The sequence below is a fragment of the Crocodylus siamensis genome, chromosome 3 (genome assembly GCF_052110815.1).
Source record: "Crocodylus siamensis isolate JL-2025a chromosome 3, ASM5211081v1, whole genome shotgun sequence".
Taxonomy (NCBI): domain Eukaryota; kingdom Metazoa; phylum Chordata; order Crocodylia; family Crocodylidae; genus Crocodylus; species Crocodylus siamensis.
In genome coordinates this window covers 167,652,976-167,680,047 of record NC_143397.1, presented here as the reverse complement: position 1 = coordinate 167,680,047, position 27,072 = coordinate 167,652,976, and the positions used below count along the sequence as shown (strand labels likewise).

The window sequence follows — 27,072 nt, the reverse complement described above, 5'->3', positions numbered from 1 at the left end:
GCAGCCTGTAGTGCTGGCAGACAGCCACATAAATTGAGCTGGGAGGGGATCTGGTACAGAAGTTTGATAAACCAGTCTAACCTAAAACAATTAATTCTGATACTACATCCATCCAGGTCTATCTTAGGCCAGGTCCTGCCATTTTTAAACCAGCCTGTGTGCACTTCGTATCTGTTCTGTTACAGGTTCCAATTGGTTTCTGATCACTTATACCCGTTTATGTGTAATGTCTGTACTTGGCCTAGTTGTGTAAAATGTAAACTGAGTTGTTTAGCATATGCATCTTGAAATAATTGTCCCTACTCAGCATTGTGGTAAATATAGGTCAGAAAATGACCCAAGTAATATTTGATATCTTTATTTAAGCTCTTATTTTAATTAATTCTCTCTTGGGTAAGTTTAACTATCTCATTGGATTACATCTTGTATACAAACCGTATGTTCAAGAAGGTATGTGACTTGGGTAATTTTGGCACAAACTGTTTACACTATACCAAAATGAGATGTTGCCTGCAGGAAACTGTCTCAAAAGATGAGCAGATGGAAAAAATATTGATGGAAAACTTAGCCAGACATAGATAAGCAGGTAACTATAACTGAAGTTATAAAAATGTCCAGTTGTGGGCTAGCTGTGTGGGGGAGATGATTGTGGATGGGGCATGGAGGTATCAATATGAGAGGGGATAAATGGAAAAAAAAGTCAAAAACCTATTAAAGCTTTATGGCACATTATGTTGCATTTCATTGAAATGCCAGTCTGTTGGGAAGATCACTTGTCAAAATCTATGAAAATCATTGAGAAAAAAGCCAAGTGAAGCATAAGATTTCCCCAGCTCTTTTTTTTAACATTTGATGTTGCTTTTCTTTTTTTTTTTTAATGTATTTTATTTATTTAAGTCTATGCTGCAAAACCTGAAAGGTACAAGTCATGTGGTGTTTTTGTGCCAGGAAAGTAAAAGGAAAGAATAGATTTCTAATAGAAAAAAAAAGTTCTTTCTGTTGCTGCAGAAATTTCAGTGAAAAGCGATAAATAAATCCCTAAAACAGCAGTAGCCATATATAAGCTTGTAACTGCTTTTGAGGTTTTTTGGAGTGAAAATTTTCACACAGGTCTAATGGGTATAATGGTTTCATTTTCTTAATGTGTGTAGCCTTTCAGAGAGAAGGACATGTTACAATTATACAAATAATTCCACAGTAAGCAAGCACGTCTTCTCTAAGTCCAGTTTTTTTAAAGAAAATGTTCCCAGGAAGAACAGAACAGCTCCATTCACCCATTTCTCTTGTATAGACTGTTTTTTAAATGAGCATTGTAGGAGTCTAATTGTTTGATTAAATACAATAGAGGCAGACTACCTCATGCTTGAAACCACCCCTATAGCCTAACTGTAAACATCTGCCCTTGTTTGGTCTTTGCACCACAGTTGTTAATACAACAGTATTATTAGAATGTATTTGCATATTAAAGACTTGGGTTAGAGTCACAGTCCAAGGGAAATTATATACTGAAATTTCTTTAAGAAGAGGACTTTGTTTTCTTGATGAAAACAAGTCATTGAACTGGTTTGATAGAAGAGAGGAGGCCAGCATGTATTAAGGTGAATATTCAATACATTATTCATGGTTTCTGCAAGGCTCTTTTATGGTGGGTGGGAGAACTGGTTCTCTTAAGTCCACAGTGGAATGTGAATGAGTAAACAAAATTGCCATAAGTGGAAACAGACAGGAGGGATTAGAGAAGGTAGCAAATACTATTAAGAAGCAAAAGCATGACACAGATCGTAAGATTGCTATGGCAACCAACAAAGATCAGTAAAAAGTTGAAAGTAATATTTTGTCTGATAGCTATAGCTGACCTCTTTTTCTGTTAATGCAATATCTATAAATAGACCACAGAATGTACTTTATCCCCAAATTATTTTATTCTTTTTGATTGATTATAGATTTGTGCAAGAATATGATATTAGATGTTTTACACTCAAGCAGGATTCTCTAGATCGGGTTGCTCAAATAAGACATCTAGTGTGATTTCTTTTCTGCAAACGATGAAGTAAACAATCACTTACATTTTCAGTTGGGATTGTGTTTTTGCTCACATGCATAATTTTTGCATACTTTGTACATACTTTCTTTGGCACACTTGTTCAGAAAATATACATTTGTTTGCAGAAAATACATGTAAAAGTGTACCAAAATCAAAGTCATCATTTAAAAAAATGGGAGGTTAATTTTTATAACAAATCTTTTCCTTAGGATGGTAGTCATAAATAGGAAACAGACAGATCTTCACACTTAGCTTTTAAAATGGGCTGGTGAGAATCACTTAATCTAGTTCTGTTATTTCCTTTGTTCATAGTAAATATGCTATGCTAAATGTATGTATGGGTTTGATTTTTAAACCAAGTTGTAGTTATTTCAAGTTAATTATGTCACTTCCTCTTCTACTTTCTACTTTGCCTCTGCATGGGAATTTTCTTCACAGTTAAATTTGGGCACATGAGGCTATAATTTTGAGTGTTTGCTTGAAATGTCCTTCTTTTGTTGCTTCTATTTTACTTTTTGTAATTCTGCTTGAGGACTTCAGTATGTTTTCCAACATGCTGTATTTTTCTCAGCATTTCATTTTTTGCACTGTTAGAATTGCATCTTCCCCAAAAGCAAAGATTGGGGATTCCATTGTGTATTCTTTGGAGCAAAAAAGCCACAAAATAGGAAAACACATCCTCCAGTATTTCTTATTCTTGCAGTTTGAATCCATGCAAGAGAAATGACAAAATGGTGTGTAGAATACTGACAGTGTTCCTTCCCACTAAGATTAGGAATAGTAAGAAAAATGTATGCTGAGGAAAAGTGTTCTTTCTTGCTATGTAAGACTCCACTAAAGGTTGACAACATAATGGCCTGAAAGACCCATTATGATGTAAATGTTGATATCTGAAGTTTAAATGAACTCAGTAGGACTTTGTATACATATACTGGACCAGATTTTTCAAAGATTTGCAGCTGTTTCATACATCAGAGCTTCTTTGTGCAAACAAATGTATAAATAGATAATTGCATAATTACCTAATTTTCATTGGTAAAGGATGTATGTGCACCAAATTTTTTTGAGGGAGCAACTTAGGAACCTTTAGCGATTTATCCTTATGTATACCAAATGTTAAAAAAAAAGAAACATATAATGCATCAGAAATTCTAGTCAGATACAGCAAATTCTATACTTGTCGTGGTCAGATTTCAAATGTAAACTGACCATTTAGAATGTATTTTTTATTGTGTCAGCATATGAAAGGAACACAATACATGTAATGAACTAGTACAACATGTTTATCTTTTGCCTTCCACAGAGGAACAGAGAATTGGAAACCCAGCTCTTCCACCTGCCCCCTCAATCCTTATTTTTCATGCTTTTGAATGGAGAAATGGCTAAACACAAGTATTCTATCAAATTTGATATGCACAGTCCTTGCATGGAGGCTGGCCAAGTTTCAATCATGGGAATCAGACTGACTGCATTAAAAAGCCTTTGCAAGTAGATTCAGCAATAGAAAAAACCACCAGATGTTTTAACTTTAGTTATACTGGTATTAATTTACGGTTCAACAACAGCTGGTTGAGGTGGCAGGTATCTGAGTGGTTTATCATCATGCACTTATTTATATAATATTCTTGGTCTTGCTGGGTGTGGTGATCCTGTAAAGCAAATCATTGCAGACCTATAGGCTGTATGAGAAGAAAAATAACCTGTACCAACAAAAGGCAATCTTAGTGGGGGCAGAGGGTTCTTAGCACAAAAGGTAATATTTTGGCAAAATCCTGATTGTGTTGATAATATGTCTTTAAGTGTCCTCTTGACATCAGGAAATCAGCATGGATTATCTTGTTCTTCTGTGAAAACAAGTGAGAGGGGGTACTTAGTGATTCAGTGGAGTGATTTGGGCTCCAAAGGTGACAAGAACAGAAGCAGAACTTGGAAAATTCATTTTGGGTTCACTAAAACTTTTAATCATTCTCAAGGTTTAAATATAGTGTGTTGTTTTGTAGTGCTGTGGTGAAGTAGAATTAGATTGTAATGTGTTGTATTTTATGCGTTGTTTTAGTGAGAGTGTGTCCTTTCATGTAATGTTAGAATGTTGTTTGGTTTAGATGTCTTACCTCGGACGCCATGGTAAATAGAGCATGCCTGGTGGTTTCTGTTGCTCGTGTAGTCAATACATTAATATAACAAAGGAATAGAGAATGGAATTTACCAGAAAATCAAATGTGTTATTCTCTCAGTGTTGCAGCAGTGCTGCATCCAAACACAAATCCTTAGCATTTTTCTGTTGCATCTTCAGCTAATGCATATCATATTTATATTTAGGGCCTGATGTATAAAGATAATGAGCGCAATTGCACAGATTTGATTATATATGCTTAAATCGCCTGCACTTATGGACATGGTTAGAAATGATAAAAGTCTACATAGTCTTTCTTCATTAAAAGTCCAGCCATTGGTCTTGACTCTACAAGGTCCTTAGCAGCCCCCAAATCCATTGAAGTTATTTGGAATTCTTTGCACTTAAGGAAACAAGTCCAAGAGTTTAGGACATATGTAAAGACATGAAGAAACTTCTAGTTTGAATAGAAGGGAAAACTGAGGTAGGAGCAGGCTCCATGTAGGACAAAAAAGTAAACCTTTTTTGAGTGCTTATATCTGAGTACTCTATCAATTCTGACAGCTCATTCAGTCTCTTACCACTAATACCAGCAATTTTAAAGGTTCCTAGAAACCTGGCTGTACTCAGGTATAATCAGGCTTCTGTCTGATTGAAAAACTTCATAAGACATTTCTTGTCCTAATTGTTCAGGTATAATCTATTTTTATGTACATGTTGCTATAAGTGAAGAATTAAGCATCTAGTCTTTAGCAAATTACTAAGTACCATTTCATCCCTATATAAAATGAAATAATGTGCAGCAAAAACAGAAAGACGTATCAAATTATCTGTGATAATTCCCCAGCTTTCTAAGAATTTTTGTTGTTATGTTTCAGCTTCCATTTTTCATAAATCCTGAGATGAACAATCTTTTTCTAACTTCCCAAATGTGAATTACTCTAGAAGATATTAAAATAATGGATTTCTTATGTATTTTGAAATAACTTTACTTATTTTAGATAAATCCTGCACTTCCCATTAAACTACGTGGAATCTTTTAAAATTATCATTATCAGCACTAAAAAGTTGTCACTGGAATACTTATTTTCATAAAATACCTTTCATGTCTCTCTAGATAATCACAACTTTCTGAAACAGGTGACATACTTTTCTGCAACTGCATGCTAATTAACCATATATATTTATTCATACATATCATATTCTAAGCACAACCTAATCAAAATGAGAGAAAATAATAAAAGTCATTAAGGAAAGACTTCTCTTGCTACATGAGAGAGCTAAAATGACATACCCCTGCCAAATCAAGACAGCCTTCAAAGGGTTCTGAAGGTCTTTTGTAACAATATCAAGATTTACCCCCTGCAAAAAAGGCCAATCTTTGTATGCAGATTCTTTTGAAATCATTATATTCCTAACTGACTCCAAGAGGAGTTGGCCTTAAATGCTTAAAAAAATTATAAATATATTATAATTCATAAGAAAAAATAGACTTCATAGATAATGAGTTAGCTCACCAATGATCAGTTTAAATGCATGTACTGTAGGACTACAGAGCTCACTCTTCAGGTGCAGAACTGATGCATACACAAGTCAACTGTACTTCCTAATGTTAGTTAAAGAAGGAATGTATCAGTCTTGAATAATGTTTATATTATACCTTTAAGTGTCTGAAGTACTAAAAAGCGAGAATGCGTACGTTCAGGCCTCCAGTGGTCCCTTTAGAAAAGTACCGCTCTGTTCAGACAATTCACAGTAAAAATGGCAGTGTGAGTTTCCTTTTTGCGTAACATTGTTTTCCACATCTGGAAATAACTGTCTCTTTCAACCGATAATGTTCAGCTTGACTGTCCTATCCATACCTGTAAACAGCCAGAACCTAAATATTCAAGAGATACAAAATGAGAGACACAGAAATGCTGATGCAGGAAACGAATTGCTATGAGATTAGAGTGTTGTGTTGTTTTGTTTTGATTCTTGGTGTCAATACATCTGTGACATTTGTTTATTGAATCCTTGTTTTTTAATTAAATAATTCTCAGAAATAACATTTATGGAACACCAAATTTATAGGGATATAGGTGGCTTTAAGATTAAATTGAATATTATTCTGGAAAAGGAGGGATATAGTCAGACCCTAGTGACAGTGTAAGATTGGCCTAAGAATCATATCTGAGTGCACATGATACACAAAATTATTGAGACACAGTAAATAAAGAGTTGCATGGTGTAATTTTATCCACTTTATAATATAGAGTAAAAATGTTATTAGAAGTAAAAATGTGACTTGTGCAAACGCTGTCCTGCACCAAAAGAGAAGGACCATTTTGATGCAAAACAAATTTATTGTCTTAACGAATGACATCCCATCATGTGAATTGTCAAAAACTTTTACAAACAAATAAAAATAAGGTTCAATGTGGTTGATGGTTTTTGCTCTGATGTTAAAAGTGCACACCTTAAACTGTAAGAATACACTACCAGATAATATAGGCAGACCATGAAGAGAGCCTGATTCTGCAGCCCTTAGTTCCAGTTACTTCAGTGGAAGTAATAAGGGCTGGAGGATCACATCTGAAGGAAATTTAACATCTAACATTAAGATCCTACTTTTATTTTTTTTACTAGGTAATAACATAGGAAATCCTCCTATATATTTAGGGCATTGCTACATCTTAGCATGCTACGCTTTGCTTATAACTGTATAATTGTGCATTGTGCGGATGTCTGTCCAACAGATTTTTTTACACTATTAAGACGCACTTTCCACTAAACCTATCCCTTTGTCCTACTGATCAGCTCAGGGATTCCCATGTTTTACCTGTACAGAATGTATCGATACAGGAGCTTCAGGCTCAACTTGAGCAGGAGACAAGACTTCACCGAGAGGAGCAAGAAAAGTTTACAGAGAGGATCATTCAGGTAAATACAAAACCCATCCAGCGGGAGATGTGCTTGACCACAGCTTGCAAAATACAATTTTGTTTGGCAAAAAAAAAGAAAAGAAAAGGGAAGTGTATCTACATGTTACTGTTCACTCCCAAAGGCTTGATTTTTTTTATTTAAAAAAGATTTAAGAAAATTAAGAATCTGGAAGTTAGTTGAATGTAAACTGACATGTTTGAGCTTTCTGCAGCTTGATTCCCATACACATTAGACAAAAACAAATATTCCCAAGAAGTTTACATTCATTACCTTAAAAAGAATGGCTTATTGTTAAATGGCAGGGCTGAGATGGATGGTCCATCATACTGTACAAACACAATTCTTTCTCCAAAGAGTTTATAATCTTAATAGGCAAGTCAGACAAAGAATGTGAAAAGAAAAAGGCACAGAAAGGTGTCGTGTCACAGAGAGATTGCCTTTCATGTTTCAGTTCTCCATGTGGCATTGGAAGAACATGTGCTTGAACTCCAGAAACCTAGCTCAACCCTGTAGACCTGATTCTGAACCCACTAATCAGACACATCACTATAGTCAGTAAGTTACAACCATGCAAGTGAGACCATAACTGGGGCCTCCTTGCATTTCTCAGTGCCTCATGCCCACTACTTTTGTTGCTTAGTGCTTGTAACATGACTTTTGTTACCAGACAGTTGTTTTGTGATCTGTAGCTAACAAATCTGTAGCTTTACAGCTTGTAAAGAACAATTTTTACAACTATTCAGTTGGTCTAATAAAAGATATAACATTTACCCAAATAACTTTGTCTGACTGTAGCCAACAAGGAATTCTTTACAGAATTTCTTGGCTAAATTCTTGGCTTGATATTGAACTAACATTTTCAGACTGTACTTAATGAACAATTCAACAGCCGCAGAGGAGTAAAATGCACCTCCCTGTGCCAGATAATTTTACCACGTCTGAGTGGTCATGCCCATGGTTTCTCTCAAGTTTTCTAATGGGGCAACTTTAAATTTTATGCAAGCTCTGTAGAAGCTCTGCTGATGGAAGTCTCTGTAGGGAATGACTAAACTGATTCACTTCCTAGCAAAATTAGATATGTATCCATTTCAGAAGCTGTGCCTGTGACTTAAAACTCTTTTTTCTGTCTGCGGTTGTAGCTACTATTCGTTGTCCCAGCCTAGACCCCTGTGGAGTTTCTTCTATGAGGGCCCTTTGCCAGAGTTTATGGAATACTAAACTGTGATGAATTAGCCCATTATTTCTTATAATTATTAATAAAAACTAAACAAACAAAAGCCACTCAGACTTAAATCCAGAAGTCTGTTTTGAAAAAAAAAATAAAATAAAGCATCTTCTGGATTCTTCATTTTTCCAAATTATGCCCATCCTGTTTACATTATGCCTTTATTTATCATCCTCCAGGATTTCTTGTGGAAAAGATTCACAGATCTTGGATGCATTTAACATATCTTCATTTCAATTTAGTGGAACAAGGTTATGTTAACTCCAGTTATATTCATTTATACCAGCACAAATAACATTCATAATAATTTAAATATACTATTTTTTGGCAGCATGACATGCTGGTGATCTAAATTCTGTCCTCGATATGCAATCCCATTAACACAATTACAATCTGAACATGCATTTTTAGGTTATTCTATTTTTTTATTTAAACTACTTTTAAGATTAATTACAAACATTTTAATTGTGTATGTTTTTGTAAAACATTCTGATTCAATTAGGAATTCATTTACATGGTTTTTATGGTTATTTAAAGCATTCGCTGATGAACTGATTTCACTCTAACATCCTTCTAGCAAATAAGGTAGAGTGTTGGGTATACATTTTAGAGAGCTCCTTTTGAAGCTTTAGGTGTTGCATTTTTGCATTGTTGGAGCCAGATATTTTCATACATGATAGGGTTAGGGTTCCTTACTTTAGATGAGTGTTTATCATGGAATGGTAGGCCACTTGTAGGGTTCTAAGCTTTCAGAGGAAATTAGATGTATGTCTCTGGTACTGTTAATAGAAATTGTGTTTTTCCACTTAGTCTCCTGAAAATGAACCTCCCAGGTATTTTCCATAGTTAGGAAGATGTTGTCCATTACAGGACATACTCTGTATTTTTTTTTCAAGACTCACAATAGTTTATTATGGATTTCATTAATTTCATGTACTGGACTAGTAACTAACAAATAAACTACTATTTCACATAATCTAGTGATCTAAAAGGAAATTAAACAACGTGACTTTAGATGGTTAAAATACATTTCTGTATTCCTTTTCCAAATGTCTTCCCCTCATTAGTAGTAATTAGTACTCACTAAAATAGAAATATATCAATATTGGCATTGCTGAAAGGTAAATTTATGTAAGTGCTATTAGTACCAGGTCATCCCATTATCTGATTTTCACATGTACAGACAGAAGTTGCATTCGAAGAATGACTTGTCTAGTAGATTTACCTCAAAAAACTGATTAATGTTTAATTTTCAAATTGCAAGCCTTTTCTGGTGTTTGTAAAGTTAGAACTCAGTCAAGGAATGTTGAGGCTCAGTAGGCTAGTGTATTGAGCCATAGTGTGCTGTGCATCTCTGCTCTAGTTGGATGTGAACCTGTTGGAGTTTATTATGAACTGGCTCACACAAGTTTTCCAAGTATGAATTCTCAGAGCTAGTGTAAGAAATCTGTGACTTGTTTCTGAGATGCTGGACATGAATGACAATGGATCTCTGTCTCCTGAGAGTGATGGGAATATATATTCTTAAAGAGTGATGGCATGTGAAGAGGAGAGAAGCTAGAATTCCAGCTTGTCTGAAGGATTATTATATACTTGTTTTATAGACATGGTTGAAAATCCAATTAATAAATTAGCTTTGTATGCAACCATTGTGGGCTAAGGGCCATGCAGGGTATATATTGAAAGGATGCAATGAAAAGAGGAATGAGAAGTATGAAGGGCATAAAAATGTTTATGTAGCAGAATTCTTATGTCTTTAAAGTAAACAAACTGCACGCTTCTTTACTAGGTTATTTGTGTGCAGTTGATTACATTGGTTCTATAAGCCATTGTCTTTTTATTCCTTGAAAGTTAGACCTCTTGCCAAGTGAATAGGTAATATTGCTTAAAATTAGAAGCATCAGTTTGTCTGTCACAACTTAAAAAACAAATCAGTGGGTCCTTAAGGACAATACCTTATTCATATTTTATCTCTTATTGCATTAAAGCTGGAAGAGGAACATCTGCAGACTATACGGAGGAAAGACTTGGAGGTGCAGAGCTTGACTTTGCAGAACAAACTGGAAGAAAAGACCTGGAGCCAGGAAAAAAATCTGATGCAGCAAGAACTCAGGCACTTCAGACAAAGCATTTTTCTGCTGTATGTTAAACTGAAGTGGCTGCTGAAACACTGGCGGCAAGGCAAGCGAATGGAGGATGAAGGGGAGGACATATTTGAGGTAACTGGCCCATTTCATTCAGTGGAGTCATCAAGCCCCAAGGATGAATGGGGCTGCCAGTGTTGTCATGAGCTCAGTAAATAGTTGGCTATCCCTGAATTTAGTGCAGACCTCAACTATAGAGTGGCAACAACATCTCCATCATTATTTGTTAGCTTACATGAAACTAAAATGGAATTGGAAACTCAAGTTTATAGGTCTTTTAAAAAGAGTCTTGGAATGAAGCGTAATCCATGGGACATCACTAGACTACTGCTCAATCAAACCCTCCAAACTAGCTATATTATCTCAAGCAAGCCATGGCCTAGCATGCATCTCACAACAGAAATGAAAACCAAATACATTTCTTAATAATTGTACTCTGAATTATATCTGAAAAGATGAATATATCTGTGGGCTGATATACAGCTTGTTTTTCAGAAAACTCTCAGGTATACAGATGAAAAAATACTTGGTTTTCAAGCTGGCAGTCAAGTCACACATCATAACATAAGAATTCAGTAGTGGTTCATTCTTGTACATTCCTTTCCTTCATAGGCACACACATCACCATCAACAATGGTCATGTAATAATTGGGTAGGTTTTTTTCTCATGCAGCATGTAAAAAATAACTTAGGTCAAGATTTTTCAAAACTAACTAATGATTTTGAATGCCCAACAAGACACATTTTTAAAGGGCTAAATTTTCAGAACATGAGCTTTGAGAAAGGGTCCTTTATGGAGTGTCAAGGGCTAAGTACAGACAGTCAAAATGGCTAAGGCTGAAACGATTCAATCTTCTCAGATTAGTCTAAACTGCATAGATTGAATCAGCAAGCAAGTGAACAGTCCTTCACTTTTGATTCCGAAAATGCAGCCACATGCCTGCAGTGGTGTAGGCCAAAAGCCAGGGGGCAATAGAGCACACCTCCTTGCTTGGCTGGAGCAGACAGCATGGGCCAAGACTAGCCTGCCCACTTTGTGAGGGGGGTATTTGCGGGGGAGGTACAAAGCATCCTGGGATGCAGGGAACTGTGAGTTAACTTGAATCTGGAGAGGATCTGGAACACAAGTTGAATAAACTGATTAAAACTAAATCAGTTAAATCTGATGCTGCATGCATCCAGGTTTATCCTAAGTTAGTTTCAGACATTTTGAAAGTGGTTTATGTGCACTGAACTTTTGGGGTAGGGACAAACATTAGATTAGACATTAGGAAGAACTTCTATACGGTAAGGGTTACCAGAATCTAGATTGGGCTTCCAAGGGTGATGGTGCTCTCTCCTCTACCTTGGAGGTCTTTAAGAGGAGAAGCACCTGGCTGGGGGCGTCTGACCACAGCACTCTTTCCTGCCCAGGGCATTGGATCGGATTCGATCTACTGAGTTCCCTTCTGACCATAAAAATCTATGAAATCTATGAGACATTACATATAAACCAACTTATGTGATCAGAAACTGGTTTAATCCTGTAACTGAACAGAAGTTCAGTGCACATAAACCAGTTTGAAAATGGCCGAAACTGGTTTGAGATGAACCTGGTTGAATGTTGTATCAGACTTAACTGATTTGGCTCAAACCAGTTTATGCAATGACTTTCTCAGACCCCTTGCTGGTTTAAGTTAAATCAGAGTCCCCCAGCATCCTGGCATGCTCTCTGGGTTGGACGGGGCTCTCTGCTCCACAGCAGGGCTGGCCCCTTCCCTCTGCTCTCTGGCTGGAGCTTGGCACAGGCTGCAGGCACAGCAGGGTCTGCCTGGCTTCCCCATGCTCCTCTCTTCCCACCCCCCCCCACTCACCACTCACTGCTTAAACAAAGATCCCTTCCTCCTCTCTGCCACAGCAGGGACCATAGCCAGCATTTGGTATGCTAGCTAATGCTGAGAGGTGTCTGTGTGTCTCTCTGTCTCCAATATCACTAGGATAGGCTGACAGAACAGTGACTGCTTAGGGCTTTGAAGCTAATTAATAGGTCAGCCGGTAAGCTGTTTAAGAAGTTTGAAGTAATGTGGAGAGAGGATATTGTTTTGCTAATCAGGTGATAAGGACTGTTATCAGCCCCAGCCCTGCCCCTGCCCCTTCTGCTGGCTTGCTCACCTCTCAGTTTGCTGCATACAGTATGACAAAGCAGGGAGGGAGATTGAAAAGCTCCATATAGCTTCATAGTTTCTAGGGTCAGAAGGGACCTGAGCAGATCATTGAGTCCGACCCCCTGCCATAGCAGGAAAGAATACTGGGGTTAAACAACCCCAGCAAGGTGTACAACTAGCCTCTTCTTAAAGACCCCCAGGGTAGGAACCAGCACCATTTCTCTTGGAAGTTGGTTCCAGATCCTAGCTGCCCTGACCGTGAAGTAGCTCCTTCTGATATCTAGCCTAAATCTCCCTCTGCCAGCTTGTGACCGTTATTCCTGGTCACTCCTGGTAGTGCACGGAGGAACAGGGACTTCCCCAGTGCCTGCTGGTCCCCTCTGACTAGTTTGTAACAGGCCACTAGATCCCCCCTCTGCCTTTTCTTGTGGAGGCTGAACAGGTTCAGGTCCTATAGCCTCTCCTTGTAGGGTCTGCCCTGCTGCCCCCTGATCATGTGAGTGGCCCTCCTCTGGACCCTCTCCATGTTGTCCACATCCCTCTTGAAGTGCGGCACCCAGAACTGGACACAGTACTCCAGCTGCAGCCTGACCAATGTTGCAAAGAGGGGAACTCCTCCTTGGACTTACCTGTGATGCATCTGTGGATGCATGACAAGGTGCGGTTGGCCTTCCTGACTGCCTCCCCACACTGCCAGCCCATGTTCATCTTAGAATCAATGATGACTCCAAGATCCTTTTCTGCCTCTGTACTGACGAGAAGGGAGTTCCCCAACCTGTAAGTATGGTGCCGGTTGTTCCTCCCCAGGTGCATCACTTCGCACTTGTCAGTGTTGAATCCCATCCTATTCTCATCCGCCCACCCCTGTAACCTGTCTAGGTCCAATTGAAGCCTATTCCTCCCTTCTAGCATGCCCACATCCCCCCACATCTTAGTGTCATCAGCAAATTTGAACAGGGTGCTATTTATCCCCTCATCCAAGTCACTGATGAAGATGTTGAACAGTGTGGGCCCGAGGACCGAGCCCTGTGGAACCCCACAGCCCTCCAAGTCAAAAACGACCCATCTACCACCACTCTCTGGGTGCAGCCCTCCAGCCAGTTAGTGACCCATTTGACTGTGTGGGTGTCAACACCACAGCCCCCCAGTTTCTTAATGAGAATGGGGTGAGAGACAGTGTCGAAGGCCTTCCTAAAGTCCAGGAAGACTATGTCCACTGCTACCCCTGCAGACTAACTGGCCTATCTTTTCCCAGGTCCTCCTTCCTCCCCTTTTTGAAGATGGGAACCACATTGGCCCTTTTCCAGTCCTCTGGCACCACACCAGAGCACCACTGCAGGCATGTGCCTGAATTTTCTCAGTCCAGAGAGAATGTCTGTCCAGTTTCAAAGCAGTTCACCCTAGTCAGGTTAGACTAACCTGCAAAAATTGAATCAATTCAGGCTCAGGCTTTTTGCATATCTGTCCCTAGCCCTGTTATGTTACAGATCTGAACCAGTTTCTGATTGCTTATCTCTATTTATGTGTAACTTCTGTCCCTACCCCAGGTGGCTACACAGACTAACTAGTCTTTAAATAATCTGACTTGGAAAAATGCATTTTCAGTCTCTTTCCCTAACCAAGATCCCTGGGAAGAGGATAACTATTTTTCCAGTTCATGTAATCCTGAGGCCTATGCTAACTGATTGGTTACAGTGTAGATAATATTTATTTACATCTTGCTCATAACACCTTTTCTTCAACATATACTATCCTTTTATTATTGCAGAGGGGGTTTTGCATTACCAAATCAAAATTAATATTGTCACGGGGCGGGGTCCTAGGAGCGGCCGTGATCTCTCTTAGCACCCCCTACCGTGCCAAGTTGGTGTTAATGCACCCTTGTTCTTGCCCGCCACGTCTTTGATGTTGTTAGTGTTATGGGAGGCTGCCTTTTCACCCCCTTGGACACGGTATCCCGATGTATCCAAGTCTGTGCTCCGTCTTAAATGACTCCATGCACTAAAGCCTTAGGGGCAATGCATGGCTCCGACCACCCCTGATACCATGCCCCAAGCCTCGCGGTTGCCTAGTCCACTTCTATCTGTGTCCTCATGGGCAACCCTGGCTCTTCACGTAATTGCCCATGCCCTCACGGGCTCCCTGGGGTTATCTCACCCTGGCCCAGGCCCTCACGGGCTCACTGGCCTCTTTCTCAATGGCCTGCACCCTCACAGACACTCCCTGGCCTCTCTTTCCTCACAGTTGCCCACACTCCCCGCGGACTCTCCCTGGCCTCTCTCGCAGCAGTCTTGCCTGCGCCCTCACGAGCGCTCTCTTTTCCCTCAGATGCCCGCATTCTCTGTGGACGCTCTCTGGCCTCTCTCGCAGCCGTGCCCGCACTGGGGCCTGCTCTTGCGATTGGGGCCTTCCCTTGCGATCCTGCCCGCACTGTAGCCCTGTCTCACAATCGGGACTCAAGTGGCCGTAGCCGTGCCTGGCCCCAAATTCCCCTCTTGGGTCTTAAGTGAGCGCCCTCCCTGGGGCTGCTCGCCTGTGCACCCTTCCTGGGGCTTTTCACAGTTGGGGCTCAGGTGACTATAGCTGTGCCTGGCCTCTAAATCCCCTCCTCAGATCTACAACTCCTGTGGGGCTCAGGTGGCCTCAGCCTTACCTGGCCCCCAATGCACTGTGCCCCTTCTCGGGGCTGGGGTCAGTGCACCCCTAAGTGCTGTGCCCTCTCTGGCACCGAGGTCCCCACACTGCCGTGGAGCCCCTATGAGGCCTCCTCTAACCCCTGTTAGCCTCACCCAGTCCTCCGGTGTAATAACAAACAACAAAAGCAATAACACTAGCCAACCAGCTATAACTCAAACTAAGCCTCCTGGCTAAAACGCAGTCTTTAAACCACCTGGCTAATCATCATTCCACTCCCTACCAGGGCTTTCTCCACTCAGTATCCTTGAGCTGAAGCTGCTCCGGCCATCGGGCTTTCCTACACTGCTTGCTCCAGCAGAGCTCCTTCACCTTTGGATGTTAGTGGGGAACTGCCTGCTTGGCCTCAGCCTGGGCTGTTTATATAGGCCAGGCCCTGCCCCCTTCTGGTCAGCTGACCAAACTGCGGTTGCCCCGGCAACCGGCACCTGTACCTTTTCTAGGAGCAGGGCACTGAAGTGTCCTGCAACAAATATATAACTTGAATTAAATAAAATCCTTTGATTTTTTTTTTCCTTTTGTAGAGGCCAGGGAGAAGGGTGCAGATGTATATTAGTAAGAGACCAAGACTAAAACCAAGTGAATGACTATCTCAGCCGTTATCTCCTATAGTAATTGGAACTGGAAAATAGATGGTATGGCCATTTATAAATGCTACTATGTTATTCTGTTCAGATGAACTAAGTCATTTAACATCAAGTACTGTATTGCTTCAGTTATTTTAATGTTTTCAGTTGTGCCTCCATGTTATGTTATATAATATGGTTCAAGCAAATAATAAATATCAGTCTAAAGGGACAAAAGGAGGCACAACAATCGCTTTTCCTAGATTTTCATTAGGTTTTTGTTACTGTACTACTTATATAGAAACAGTATCCATGAGTGAAATCTCTTGCCATTTTAGATTGAACACCTTGATGCCCTACCAGAGTTTGGCATTCAGTCTGAACAAAAAGGAGATGACCCAAATCGAGATGAGGAGGAGGAGGAGGACCTTGTGTTTGCACTGACAGATTATTCCCAACATTCCAAGGCAGAGAGCACTGATCATGGACCACAGCTGCAGACAGTAGAACTGTTGCAACATCAAAAGCAGGTACTGTACTAGAAAGGAAAGGCAGTTCTGTACTATGTCCTATGAATTAATGCTGTAAATGTTTATGATTCATTTTGTTCTGTTTCTGTGATATTTCATCAAAAATACCTTGTATCATACACAACTCAGTAATTCTGGCTACATAGCAGTTGTAATGGGTATGATTCATTATATTTATATTTAATCAGGAGCCAGGTGACTACTACTGCCTGTTGGCAGATGCTGTGAATGAAAAATCCCATTTCCTTTCATGGCTGTTTGCCCAGGCATATATATCAATACCTGATGGCTTGCAGAATTTGCATATCCATCTTGGCTGATTAAGATGGAATTTGACCATCCAGCCATTAGTAAGGAAAGGTCCTTTTTATTTCATTTAAATAATTTAAGAATTTAGCATATGCATTTAATGTCCTTGTTTAAACTGCATTGGTAGAAGAACAATGCAAAAGTGCTTTTATCACATTGGACATTGTTTTCAAAAGCCTAAAAGCAAATCCTAAAAGTCTCCTGGGCCACACCCAACTCAGGTTAGGGCTATCGACATATGGAGGATTTAACCTGCAATAGATGTAAACAGATCAGCCATCTGGCTTAATTTTCAGATTGTATATTTTAAGATGATTTCAAAAGCTAACTGTTTGAATAGAAAAACTTCTTAGTGGTATAAACAACTGTTACTGAACATTGCAAAAGTTTAGTGTAAACAGCAGGTGTTACAACTTGAATATGAAACAAAATGCAATAGGGGAATATCTTTTTAAGTGTCTTTCTATATGACACAGCAGTACCATTAAAAACCCAATTCTCCTAGAAATTATAGGCAATAGGCATATGTCTCATGAGACAGCAGATTCATGCCAAGGCATCAGATTGTTGAACATATGTGAGTGTGGCTGTAGAGCCCAATTCTTGAATGACAGTCCCTTCCACACTTATCACACGTGAAGTTTGTATCTAAACCTTGAATGTGGTGTGGGGTTCTCTCCTCTGGATGTTGGGTTCTTCTTTCCTCAAACATCTCCATTCCATGCTTAATAGATTGTGATCAAGTGCTTCAGTACTCAGCAGTGTTCCCAACCTTTGTTTGGCTCAATGTTCATTGCCTTCATATTGGTCTGGAAAACTTTGAAATGGAGATAAAGATACCGCGTGGTCTTCTTCATGTAAAGAGTTCTCCATACAAGAGATCTTTGGTATACAGCCATTGTCCATTCTCTGCATATGACCAAGCAGTCAGAGTTGACACTGACTGAAAAGAGAATGGGTGATCAGAATGTTGGCATGTTCCAGCATAGGAAACTTTGTCCTGCCAGAAAATTCCTGGAATGCTGCAAAAGCAACAAAAGTGGAAATTGTTGAGGCAGTTTTCTTGAGTAGAGTATATGGTTCAGGATTTTTCCTTACGAAAGGGTGCTGATAACACAAGCATGATATACTTTAACCTTGGTCTTAACAGTCAGCTTGTTGTTGCTCCACCCTCGTTTGCTCAACCTGCTCATGATACCTGATGTTTTACCAGTATGGTTATTGAGTTCGACCTCAAATGTCAAGCTGCTGATAACAATGGAACCAGTATGTAAATGTACTTACAACATCTAGTACATTTTCACCTATTGTGGTTGCTGGTGCTGAATCAGTGTTCTGGCCCATAACACTGGTCTTCGTGATGCTGATTGTGAGACCAAACCCTTGGCATGCATGAGCAAAGCAACAGATGTGGCTTTGAAGGTCAATCTGTGTGTGGGCTATCAGTGCAGCATCATCAGCAAACCAGCAGTTCATGAGTCAAAACTTTCCACATTTTAATCTTCACTTTAAAGCATGTAAGGTTAAATACTTTTCCATCTGAGCATGTATGTAGATAAATACCTTCAGTGGTGGTCCCAAAAGCATACGCCTGAAGAAAAGTAGAGAAAATACCTAGTGGGTCTGGGACAAAAACACAGCCCTGCTTGACTACACTTCAGATCTCAAAAGCCTCAGATGTTGATCCATTATAGCTGTTTCCCACATGGAAAGTGTGGATTATGCTGAGGAGTTTTGATAGACAACCAATCTTTTCCAATATTTTGATCAGGCCTTTTCTGCTGACAAAGTCAAAGGCTTCGGTCAGGTCAGTAAAGACTATATAGAGGGGTCTCCTTTGTTGCCTACAGTTTTTTTGGATATGTTGGAGTGAGATGATCATATCTATGTTGGACCTACTGGCTCTGAAGCTGTAGTGCGACTCATGGTAAACACAGTCAGCAAGGTTCTGAAGTCTTCTGAGCACCACCTGAGCAATGATTTTTCCAATAATGCTTAGTAGTGAAATTCTATGATAGTAGTTACAGTTGCTGTGGTCACCTTTATTCTTGTACAGACTGACTATATTGAAATCTTGCATATCTTGTAGCCTGTCCATACTGTCCAGTAGTGAGTAAGAAGCTGATATGTCCTATGAATTACACCAATGTAAAGTCTGATTTTTCTACCCTGAAAAATGACAAATAGCCATTGACACAAAATAGAGTATGAAGCTGTGGAATCTTGTCTAATTCCCCAGATATTTCTGCCTGGTACACGCTGTGCTGCTTAACCTAGTTCACAGAATATGGTAGAAGCGCTATAGATGACAACAACAATGATGTGCATTCAAACAGGGACAGAGCTACGGTCTTTGACATACCAGTAGTTCTTTGTGAAGACCATGTTAGGATTTCTAAAAGGATTTCTAAAAGGAAAATGCTAAAACAAAAACATTCCGTTACGTGAACTTACTGGAAATGGTAGAATGTTGTGCAAGACCCATATTCAGTAGGTAACTGCTCCTGAAACCTTACTGTCATACACTTCCCAATCTTAGGCTGCCTTAAGAATGGGTGAATATCTTCCTGCAAAGGGATTTTGCTGGTAAGTAAATAGTGTATCAGGCTGTATTAACTTACTACCAGAATCTTTGTGGGCCTGTGGGGGGGAAGTCTGTTTCCAATCTAGTCTTACCCCTTCTCACTTCCTCTGCCCTCACCACATCCGCCAACCCTCAGGGGCTATAGATGGCACCTGGGAGCAGGAAGATGGCGCTTCAAAAACGTAATTTCCATGTCTGTTGAGGGAAGATCATGCTCAGAAAGAGCCATCCATGTGTTGTGATCTGGACCTATGCTATTCCAAATATGTTTTTCCCAGGGCTGTGAGATCTGCTATAGGAAACTGTTTGCCTTCATTCTGCAGTAACACTAGAGTGTTTTTAAAGGGATGCAACTACCAGTACTTCTCATGTTCAGTGCTTAACTTTAAATCGGACATTTTTATGAGAGAGAAGAAATCACAGAAGTGTGGTCTATAGACAGTAGTAGTCTATAGATGACCTGATGAAGAATATTTCACATTCCGTAGCTCGTTGTCACGGAGCAGGGTCCTATGGGTGGCTGTGATCTCCCCTAGTGCCCCCTACTGTGCCAAGTTTGCATTAAAGCTCCCTCATTCTCTCCCGCCACGTCTTGATTTTAAATATATTAAAGGGAGGCTGCCTTTCCGTCCTCTTGGACATGGTGCTCCTGCTACCCCGCATCTCACTTCTATAATGGGGTTCCGGGTACCCCAGCCTTATGGGCTATGCATGGCTCCAACCATCCCTGTACCACACCCCAAGCCTCGCAGATGTACCGGATGTAGATGTTACTAGACATTGTTTGGTCTGTCTCACTCTCTGCACCCTCTCTGGTGCTCTGGCTTTCCGCAGCCTTGTCTCGCAACCGTGTCCCACAGGTGCTCTTCAGTCACTGCCCCCTTGCTCTGGGGTGTCTCATGCTGCCCCCTTTTCTCTGGGGCTCCTCACGCTGTCCCCTTTGCTCTGGGGCTTCTTGCGTTGGGGATCAGGTGACTGTAGCCATGCCTGGCCCCAACTCTCCTCCTCAGGGTCTCGAACCCCCCTGCAGGACTCAGGTGGCCTCGGCCTTACCTGGCCTCCAACTTTCCTCTCCCCTTCTCGGGGCTGGGGTCAGTGCATCCCAAAATGCTGTGCCCACTCTGGCACCTTTTTTGCTGCTCCCCCTCTCTGGGGCTGGGGTTCCCACGCTGCTGTGGGTCCCCTATGAGGCCTCCTCCAACCCCTAATAGCCTCACCCAAACAACCAACTGTCAACACAAACTCAATCCCTTTGGCTATAACATAAACCTACGTCATCTGGCCATAATCACATTCAAACCTGTCACAGGGTTTCTCCATCTCTCACCCTTAACAACTGCCTGTGCATTCTGGCCTCTTCCTTTTCCTCACTCCGGCAGAGTTCCTACCCCTGTGGCTGCTGGCAGGGAACTGCTGGCCTGGCCTCTGCCCTGGGTTTAAATGGGAGCCAGGCCCTACCTCTTCCAGTCAGCTGACTCCCAGCGGTTGCCCTAGCAACCTGCACCTGTGCCTCTTCACTCATTGCTAGGGCTCTTTCCCTAACAGTTTCCTCTCTTTACAAGGAGCAGGGCACCTAAGTGCTCTGCGACACTCATCTAACTTTCCCAATTATATAGTTGGTCCAATAAAAATTATCATCCTAAGAAATGCTTGCCATGTCTATAGACAAATGCATGCTCTCTGTGTACAAATATGGTGGCTTTTGCCTTCCCTATTTTGGCTTTCAGTAATCAAGAATTCCATTCTTCTGCAATAGTGTAGGAAAGGACACCCAGGCCACATCCAGACGAGCACGGCCATGCGGTATGTGGCACTGCAAACACCTCTGTGGTGCCACATGCTGCATGTTCTGTTGTTCTCTGTGCTGCAAGTGTTGCCCTGTGGGGTCAGGCCAGTGCTCAGTATTTCAATGTCATGCTGTTAGACACAAGAGCATGGTATACAATTGCACATACACACACACACACACACACACACACACAAATCAATTAGATGCACACACACACTCTAGATGCATGTACCCCCACCAGGCACACACATACATACTACCAACTCAGGCACATACACATACACATCCAAAATTACCAGCCTAGGCATATGCACACCTATCACCAATTCAAGCACCTATACACTATACACACCAAAAGTTAGACAAAATCAATTGTCAATACCCGCACACCCGATACACATATGCAGATCACTAATTCGTATATCACACACACAATGACATTTTATATATATATATATTCACCAGATTATACACATACCACCCACCTACACATACACGCAGGTAAGTTCCTAACTTGGATGGTATGGTGTGTGCATGTGTGTGCTTGGGATACTTGGGATACCGAGGGTGCTTGGTGACTATGTGAGGGGAAATCAAGGGTCAGAGATCTCCAGAAGAATGGGAAGCAGGGAGATGGATGGGAGTTAAAATGAGAAAGTGAAAGTGCCAGGAGTAAAAGTTGCTGGGGCCAGGATTAGAACTGGCAGAATGGAGGGGAGCTGGGGTTACTTAAGGAGGTCACTGGTGCAAGGGGAAAAGCCTGGTGGCAAGGAGGAGACAGCCAGGAAAGAGAGAGAGACAGAAACCTGGGAGACTGAGGCAGAAAGCTGGGAGATCAGGAGGCAGATAAGTGGTGGCAAGGAGGAAACAATCAGGAAACAGACAAAAACCCAACTCAGGGTTTCAAAATAACAGGTTTATTAAACAGACAACACACTACACAGCCCCATGAAGTTATTGGTTCACACACACACACACACACACAAAAGCGCTCATAATGGTAGCAGAAGAAAGAGACTCAGTGGAAGTGTTGGAGTCCAGGTAGGGAAGAGAAACAGAGTCCAAGTCCTTGGTTGAAGAGGGGGTGAGGGGTGATAGCTACCTATCCAGGCTGCAAAGGTTCTTTGTCCAACAGGTGTTGTCCAGAGGGGGTTGCCAGCAGGGCCTTTGGGTGGATAGGTGGTGTGGTATGGTGCTGGTCCACATGGAGAGGGCGTCCCACTGGGTCTGTCTTCACTACCCCTTTTTATGGGGCAGACTCCTATGATCCTAGTGGCAGGGGCATGCCCAGGCAAGAGTCAGCCCCGGTGTACTGAGCATGTGCACTCCTAGGTAAGGACATGCAGTTTCAGGTGTCTGTAATGGTGGGTTGACTGATTTCTGCAGCAGTCTCTGTCTTCCAAATCTTGAGGCAGGGAGGGTCAGTGCAGGGTGATAGTTGTGTCATCAAGTTGATGGTTCGGTTATTCAGAGGGAGCTATTTTTAGACCTACTGCCATTGTCTCTCAGACACCCTCATTCATCCCCCATTCATTCAGGAACCAATTTCCAAAGGAGGGGTAGGTCTGAGTCATAGGTTACAACATACTTACACAACAGGGCATGGGAACAAGATGGGAACCTGACACACAAAATGGATACTTGATATCATTGATGCCAACCCACGTTGCTGGCCTAAATCATACAATGTTAATATAAAACAATAAGATCAATACACAAATAATAGCAATACAATACAATACAATATCAATTCAAACATAACATAACACTATTTACAATATATAAAAAGGGGCTTATTACAATAATAGTATACAAGAACTTAGGTTACCTAGTAGTACTTGAAATCACTTATAAGGGATAGAGAGGGCAGAGAAAAAGTCAGAAATGGTTGGGGAAGAGGAGGGAATGCATTTTTTAAAAGAAAAAAAAGAAAAACTGGGGGCTTTGCTACATAAGGGAATAGCACAGAGGGGGTTTTTGACCCCTGAATACCCAGGTAAGCCATCTGGGGCCAGCACTGGGCTGGCCCCAGCCTCTCCTATCCCACCTGAGGTAACTTTCTACATGTCAGAGCACATGTGGCATAGGCATTCCCCAGGGACAGCTAGCAGCAGCACAAGGTATGCCACAGCTAGTTCTCCCCAGGGAACCAAACATCCATACATGTCCGGATGTAGCTCAGAGCCTCCACTCAGTATTCATGTAAAATGGGCCACCAAATATTCAGTCTGGCCTTGGAAAGGATTGATTATTTATTACATATTATTCATTTTGCTTTTGGAGGTCAGCTCACACAGGTTGAAAGTCCTTTTCTTACAACGATCCCATTTGTAAAATGCTCTCAGTTAGGCTGAGGCAGGGCACTGAAGATATGCTCATCAACATTTTGCATAGTGTATTAGATTCATTTAGTCTCAAGAATGAGTAAAAGAAATGGAAATCAGTGTACCATCTCAGTAAGCTATAGTCACATACTAGCTTTCCAAGTACAGCCTTAAACTGCTATCTTACCAACAAGGAATATGTGAATAAAATATGTCCTCTCTGAAATAATTGTTGCTCAGAGATTAATCTCAATTAAAGTGGCAACAATGATAAGTAGGATTGCATATAATTCATTTTTTATAAGCGTTACGTGATGTTCTAATGCAGCATTTCCAGCTAATATCACTTAAGGAAATGAGCCATAGTAAGAGATCATGTCTAAGTATCCCTGCTGATAGAAGCAGATATTTCTAATGAATACTGCATGAGACTCTAGTGCATTTGTGAAGACAAAATAAGTTTTCTACCTTCCAACAGGAAAAATATGTTGTATCAATACTGCAAGAATAGCAAATGGGCTAAACATTTCTTATTTCAGAAACTAGTCTTCGTTTTACATGCCTCTGCACATTGTATGTGATACTGTACTGCATATATTACCAAAGAGTGTGTTCTTGACAGACATGTGATTCAGGGTGTTAAAATGAATTAGAACTGATAGGCTCCTTGTTCTTAGCAGTGAGAAAGGGTTGTTTCACTCTCTGACCCAAAAAAGAAAAACCTCACTGTAGGTTGATTCTGATTCTGTTGGCAATTAGGGGCACGGAAAGGGCTGTGCTCAGTTCTCATCCTGGTGTCAGTCTGGAGTAATTCCATTGGATTCATTCTGGTCCTTTTGTAAATGGAGGGCTTTGCAGGGCTGTGTTCTTCTCTCAGAGGTATTAGTGTGAATTTGGGCCAAAGTGTCTACATTACTACAAATGAGAGGGGCTCAGCTGTGCAAGCCATCTACCTGGGAACTTCCATCCAGTTCAGTGGGCCCTAATCTATATTTATTACAGAATTTCTGCTATAAAACTGAGAATCCAGGCATACAAAAAGTTCACTAATAGATAACTGATGGGAAAAAAGCAAAAAATAGTTACCCCTCCTTTCCTTTGGAGTACCACTAAAAGGGGTTTCCATAGAAGCTCTAAGAGAGGTCTTTTCCTATCCTTGTCCACTCAAAGCTGGTAGAAGTAACCAAAGATCATGTACAGCATCTCATCAGCATCTCCCTTCAAGAAGTCAACCTTTCTATCATTGTGACATGTGGCATTAAGAAACCAGCAGTTGACTCTAAGAACCCCGAAGGATGTTTGTTTTGTACAATTGCAGCAGAGAACAGGCATCCTTCACTGTGGGATCCTTTACTTCCAATATTGTATATGGCTACATGAGGGTGAGTGTTCGAGTTGGAACAATGAATCCAGCTCATAAGGAGAAGACAGAATTCAGTAGTGAGGACTGTGGATGTTTCCTACCCAGACCATGTTCTTTGCAGTGGCTGCAGTCACAGGTAGACTGTGCAGCGATGGTGTGGGCTTGAATCTGGACCATTCAGTTCAGCCTTTTTCAGGTTAAAAATAAATTTTGGTAATTATAATTATCCATGTATGACTGAAAGAACCATGTCAGTTTGAGAAAAGTAAATCAGAAAAGGGAAATAGATTCATAGTAAATTTTAGTAATCCACAGTTACGTTTAATAATTTATGGACTGTCTGGAATTTTCAATATCTCTTCCTGCTACAGACTAGCTGGAAAGGGGAATTGCTTTGAGAAGAAGTATAAACTCAGACCTTCAATCTAAGAAGTGGTCTTTAGGTTTTGGTGTCCTACTTTTGGGTCCTAAGCCTGAGGTATTTTGTATGTTAATACGCGGTGCATCCCAAAATTGACGTACATGCCACTTTCAAGAATCACGATGTTACCCCCTTAGAATGCTGATTACTCCTTAACTGAACATTTTGTGTGAGAAGGGGGTATGTCTTGCTGAAGGAAGGCAAGTGGATAAGGACTCTTGAAAAGAGTCAGTCTACCTCTCACTACCAAACTTCACTTATTTGGATGCCCTTTTTGCTCAGCTTGTTGTTCCTGACATGGTCTAATTCTCCTTGATGTTAGCTTCCTCCTGCAGCCTGAAATCTAGTATGGGCTGTGGAAGGGTCAGGCATGGAAGAACTGCCATGAAACAGGCAATGTGAAAGAGCTGGATAACACCTGGTAGCAGAGAGAAGGCAAGTGAGGCTGGTATCTTGGCAGAGAAAAAGAGTGTAGATGGTATGTTAGCTAGAGAGGGGAAAAATGCTTGCTGGTTGAGGTGAGAACAGGACAGGGTTCAGCTAAAATTCCCAATAAGATTCTTCATTGAAATATTTGTTGCAAGGTTTATGGTATTTTTTTTCATTTGTTTGTTTGTTTTCTCATACCAAAAGGAAAAAAGCATAAAGGAATAATGCTTCAAATCTAAACGTCCTAAATGCTTTGTACTGAGATCTAAGATCCAGCTGCACTTTTGCATGCATCTGTAAATGCAGAATGGAAATGTTCTTAAGATCCTCTCTGTTGTGGCCACTCCTGATCTTGTGCTTTTTGACTTGATGTCATACTGAGCTGCTGGAACTTCCTTGGCTGCTGATAAAAACATTAAATGTAATTCTCTGACAGAATTATGATTCCCACAACAACAACAAAAATCCTTTTAAAAAAGAAACTTACATAATTGTTTTTACTTACCACAGGTACAGTCATTGGAACTACAAGTGCTTGAAGGAAAGGGTTTCATTTTTTTCTATTCCCCTGCAGATTTTCAGTATAGTGCATTCAGAACAGTATTCTGTGCATAGTGAATTTTCACAATTTGTCTTAAAATGGGGGGGGGTGGGGGTGGGGGGGGCAGTGGGGCCGAGATGCAGTGGTTATGCCTGAAACGATTTTTTACTTTTAAAAAATTGATTGATTACAAGTGAGATTTTTAAAAGCCCAATGGCAGCTAAGGTCTGTCTCCTGCTGATTTTTCAAGACAGTCTGGGTGTCTTACTGCCATTTGTCCCTTTGAAAATTGCCTTTCCCTCCTCAGATTCATGTTAATGATTTCCCTGTAGCATGGCCCCACTATTCGAGGTTAAATTCTAGAGCTGTTTGTTGTGGCAGGCGAGTCAGATAGACAAATAGAGGTAGGCAGAAAGGTTATTCCAGTTCCTAGTGAGGGAGCTGGGTAAGGTTATAGTGATTGTTTTGAGAAAGGAAAAGAAAGGGGGAGAAGGCCTCTAACAGTTACATTTTATGTCATGAAATACCAGTAGGTATCTGACATTTTTCAGTTGCTGGTGGGGTGTTGGTGTTTGTCTGTATCGGTAAGTGATAAACTTTAGCCTGTGGCTATACATACTTGGGTGATATGATACACACATGCAGCATGCTGGAGTATGTAATATTCTAATCTGCATTAAAAGTTAATGTTATTGATACACTTTCTTTGGGCATGTACTGCATCCTATTACTCATAGCAGCAGCTCATTTCTTGCTTCAGTCCATACAGATGACAGTAAAATGAGTGAGTCACCTGCAGTCCTTTTCCTGTGTTGATAAGGCATTTTCTTTGATGATGAACCACATTATTTGGAGAAGTAGACCACTTTCTTTAAAAAAAAAAAAGCTTGGTGTGTTTGAATAATGATTACAAATGTGGTCTGTGTG

General features: G+C 40.8%; 1 protein-coding gene across 12 annotated transcripts in view; it reads left to right on the top strand.

Moving 5' to 3' along the window:
• Positions 1 to 27,072, top strand: part of MTCL1 (microtubule crosslinking factor 1) — a 190,662-nt gene that overhangs the window by 132,589 nt on the left and 31,001 nt on the right. For 7 of the 12 annotated variants that reach the window (XM_090039698.1, XM_090039696.1, XM_090039702.1 and 4 more), the window contains 3 exons: positions 6,957 to 7,079; positions 10,296 to 10,526; positions 16,194 to 16,385. In XM_090039698.1, coding sequence (XP_089895824.1) covers positions 6,957 to 7,079; positions 10,296 to 10,526; positions 16,194 to 16,385 — 546 coding nt within the window. The remainder of the gene's footprint in view (positions 1 to 6,956; positions 7,080 to 10,295; positions 10,527 to 16,193; positions 16,386 to 27,072) is intronic. The other 5 variants (XM_090039705.1, XM_090039701.1, XM_090039707.1 and 2 more) reach the window with 2 other exon arrangements.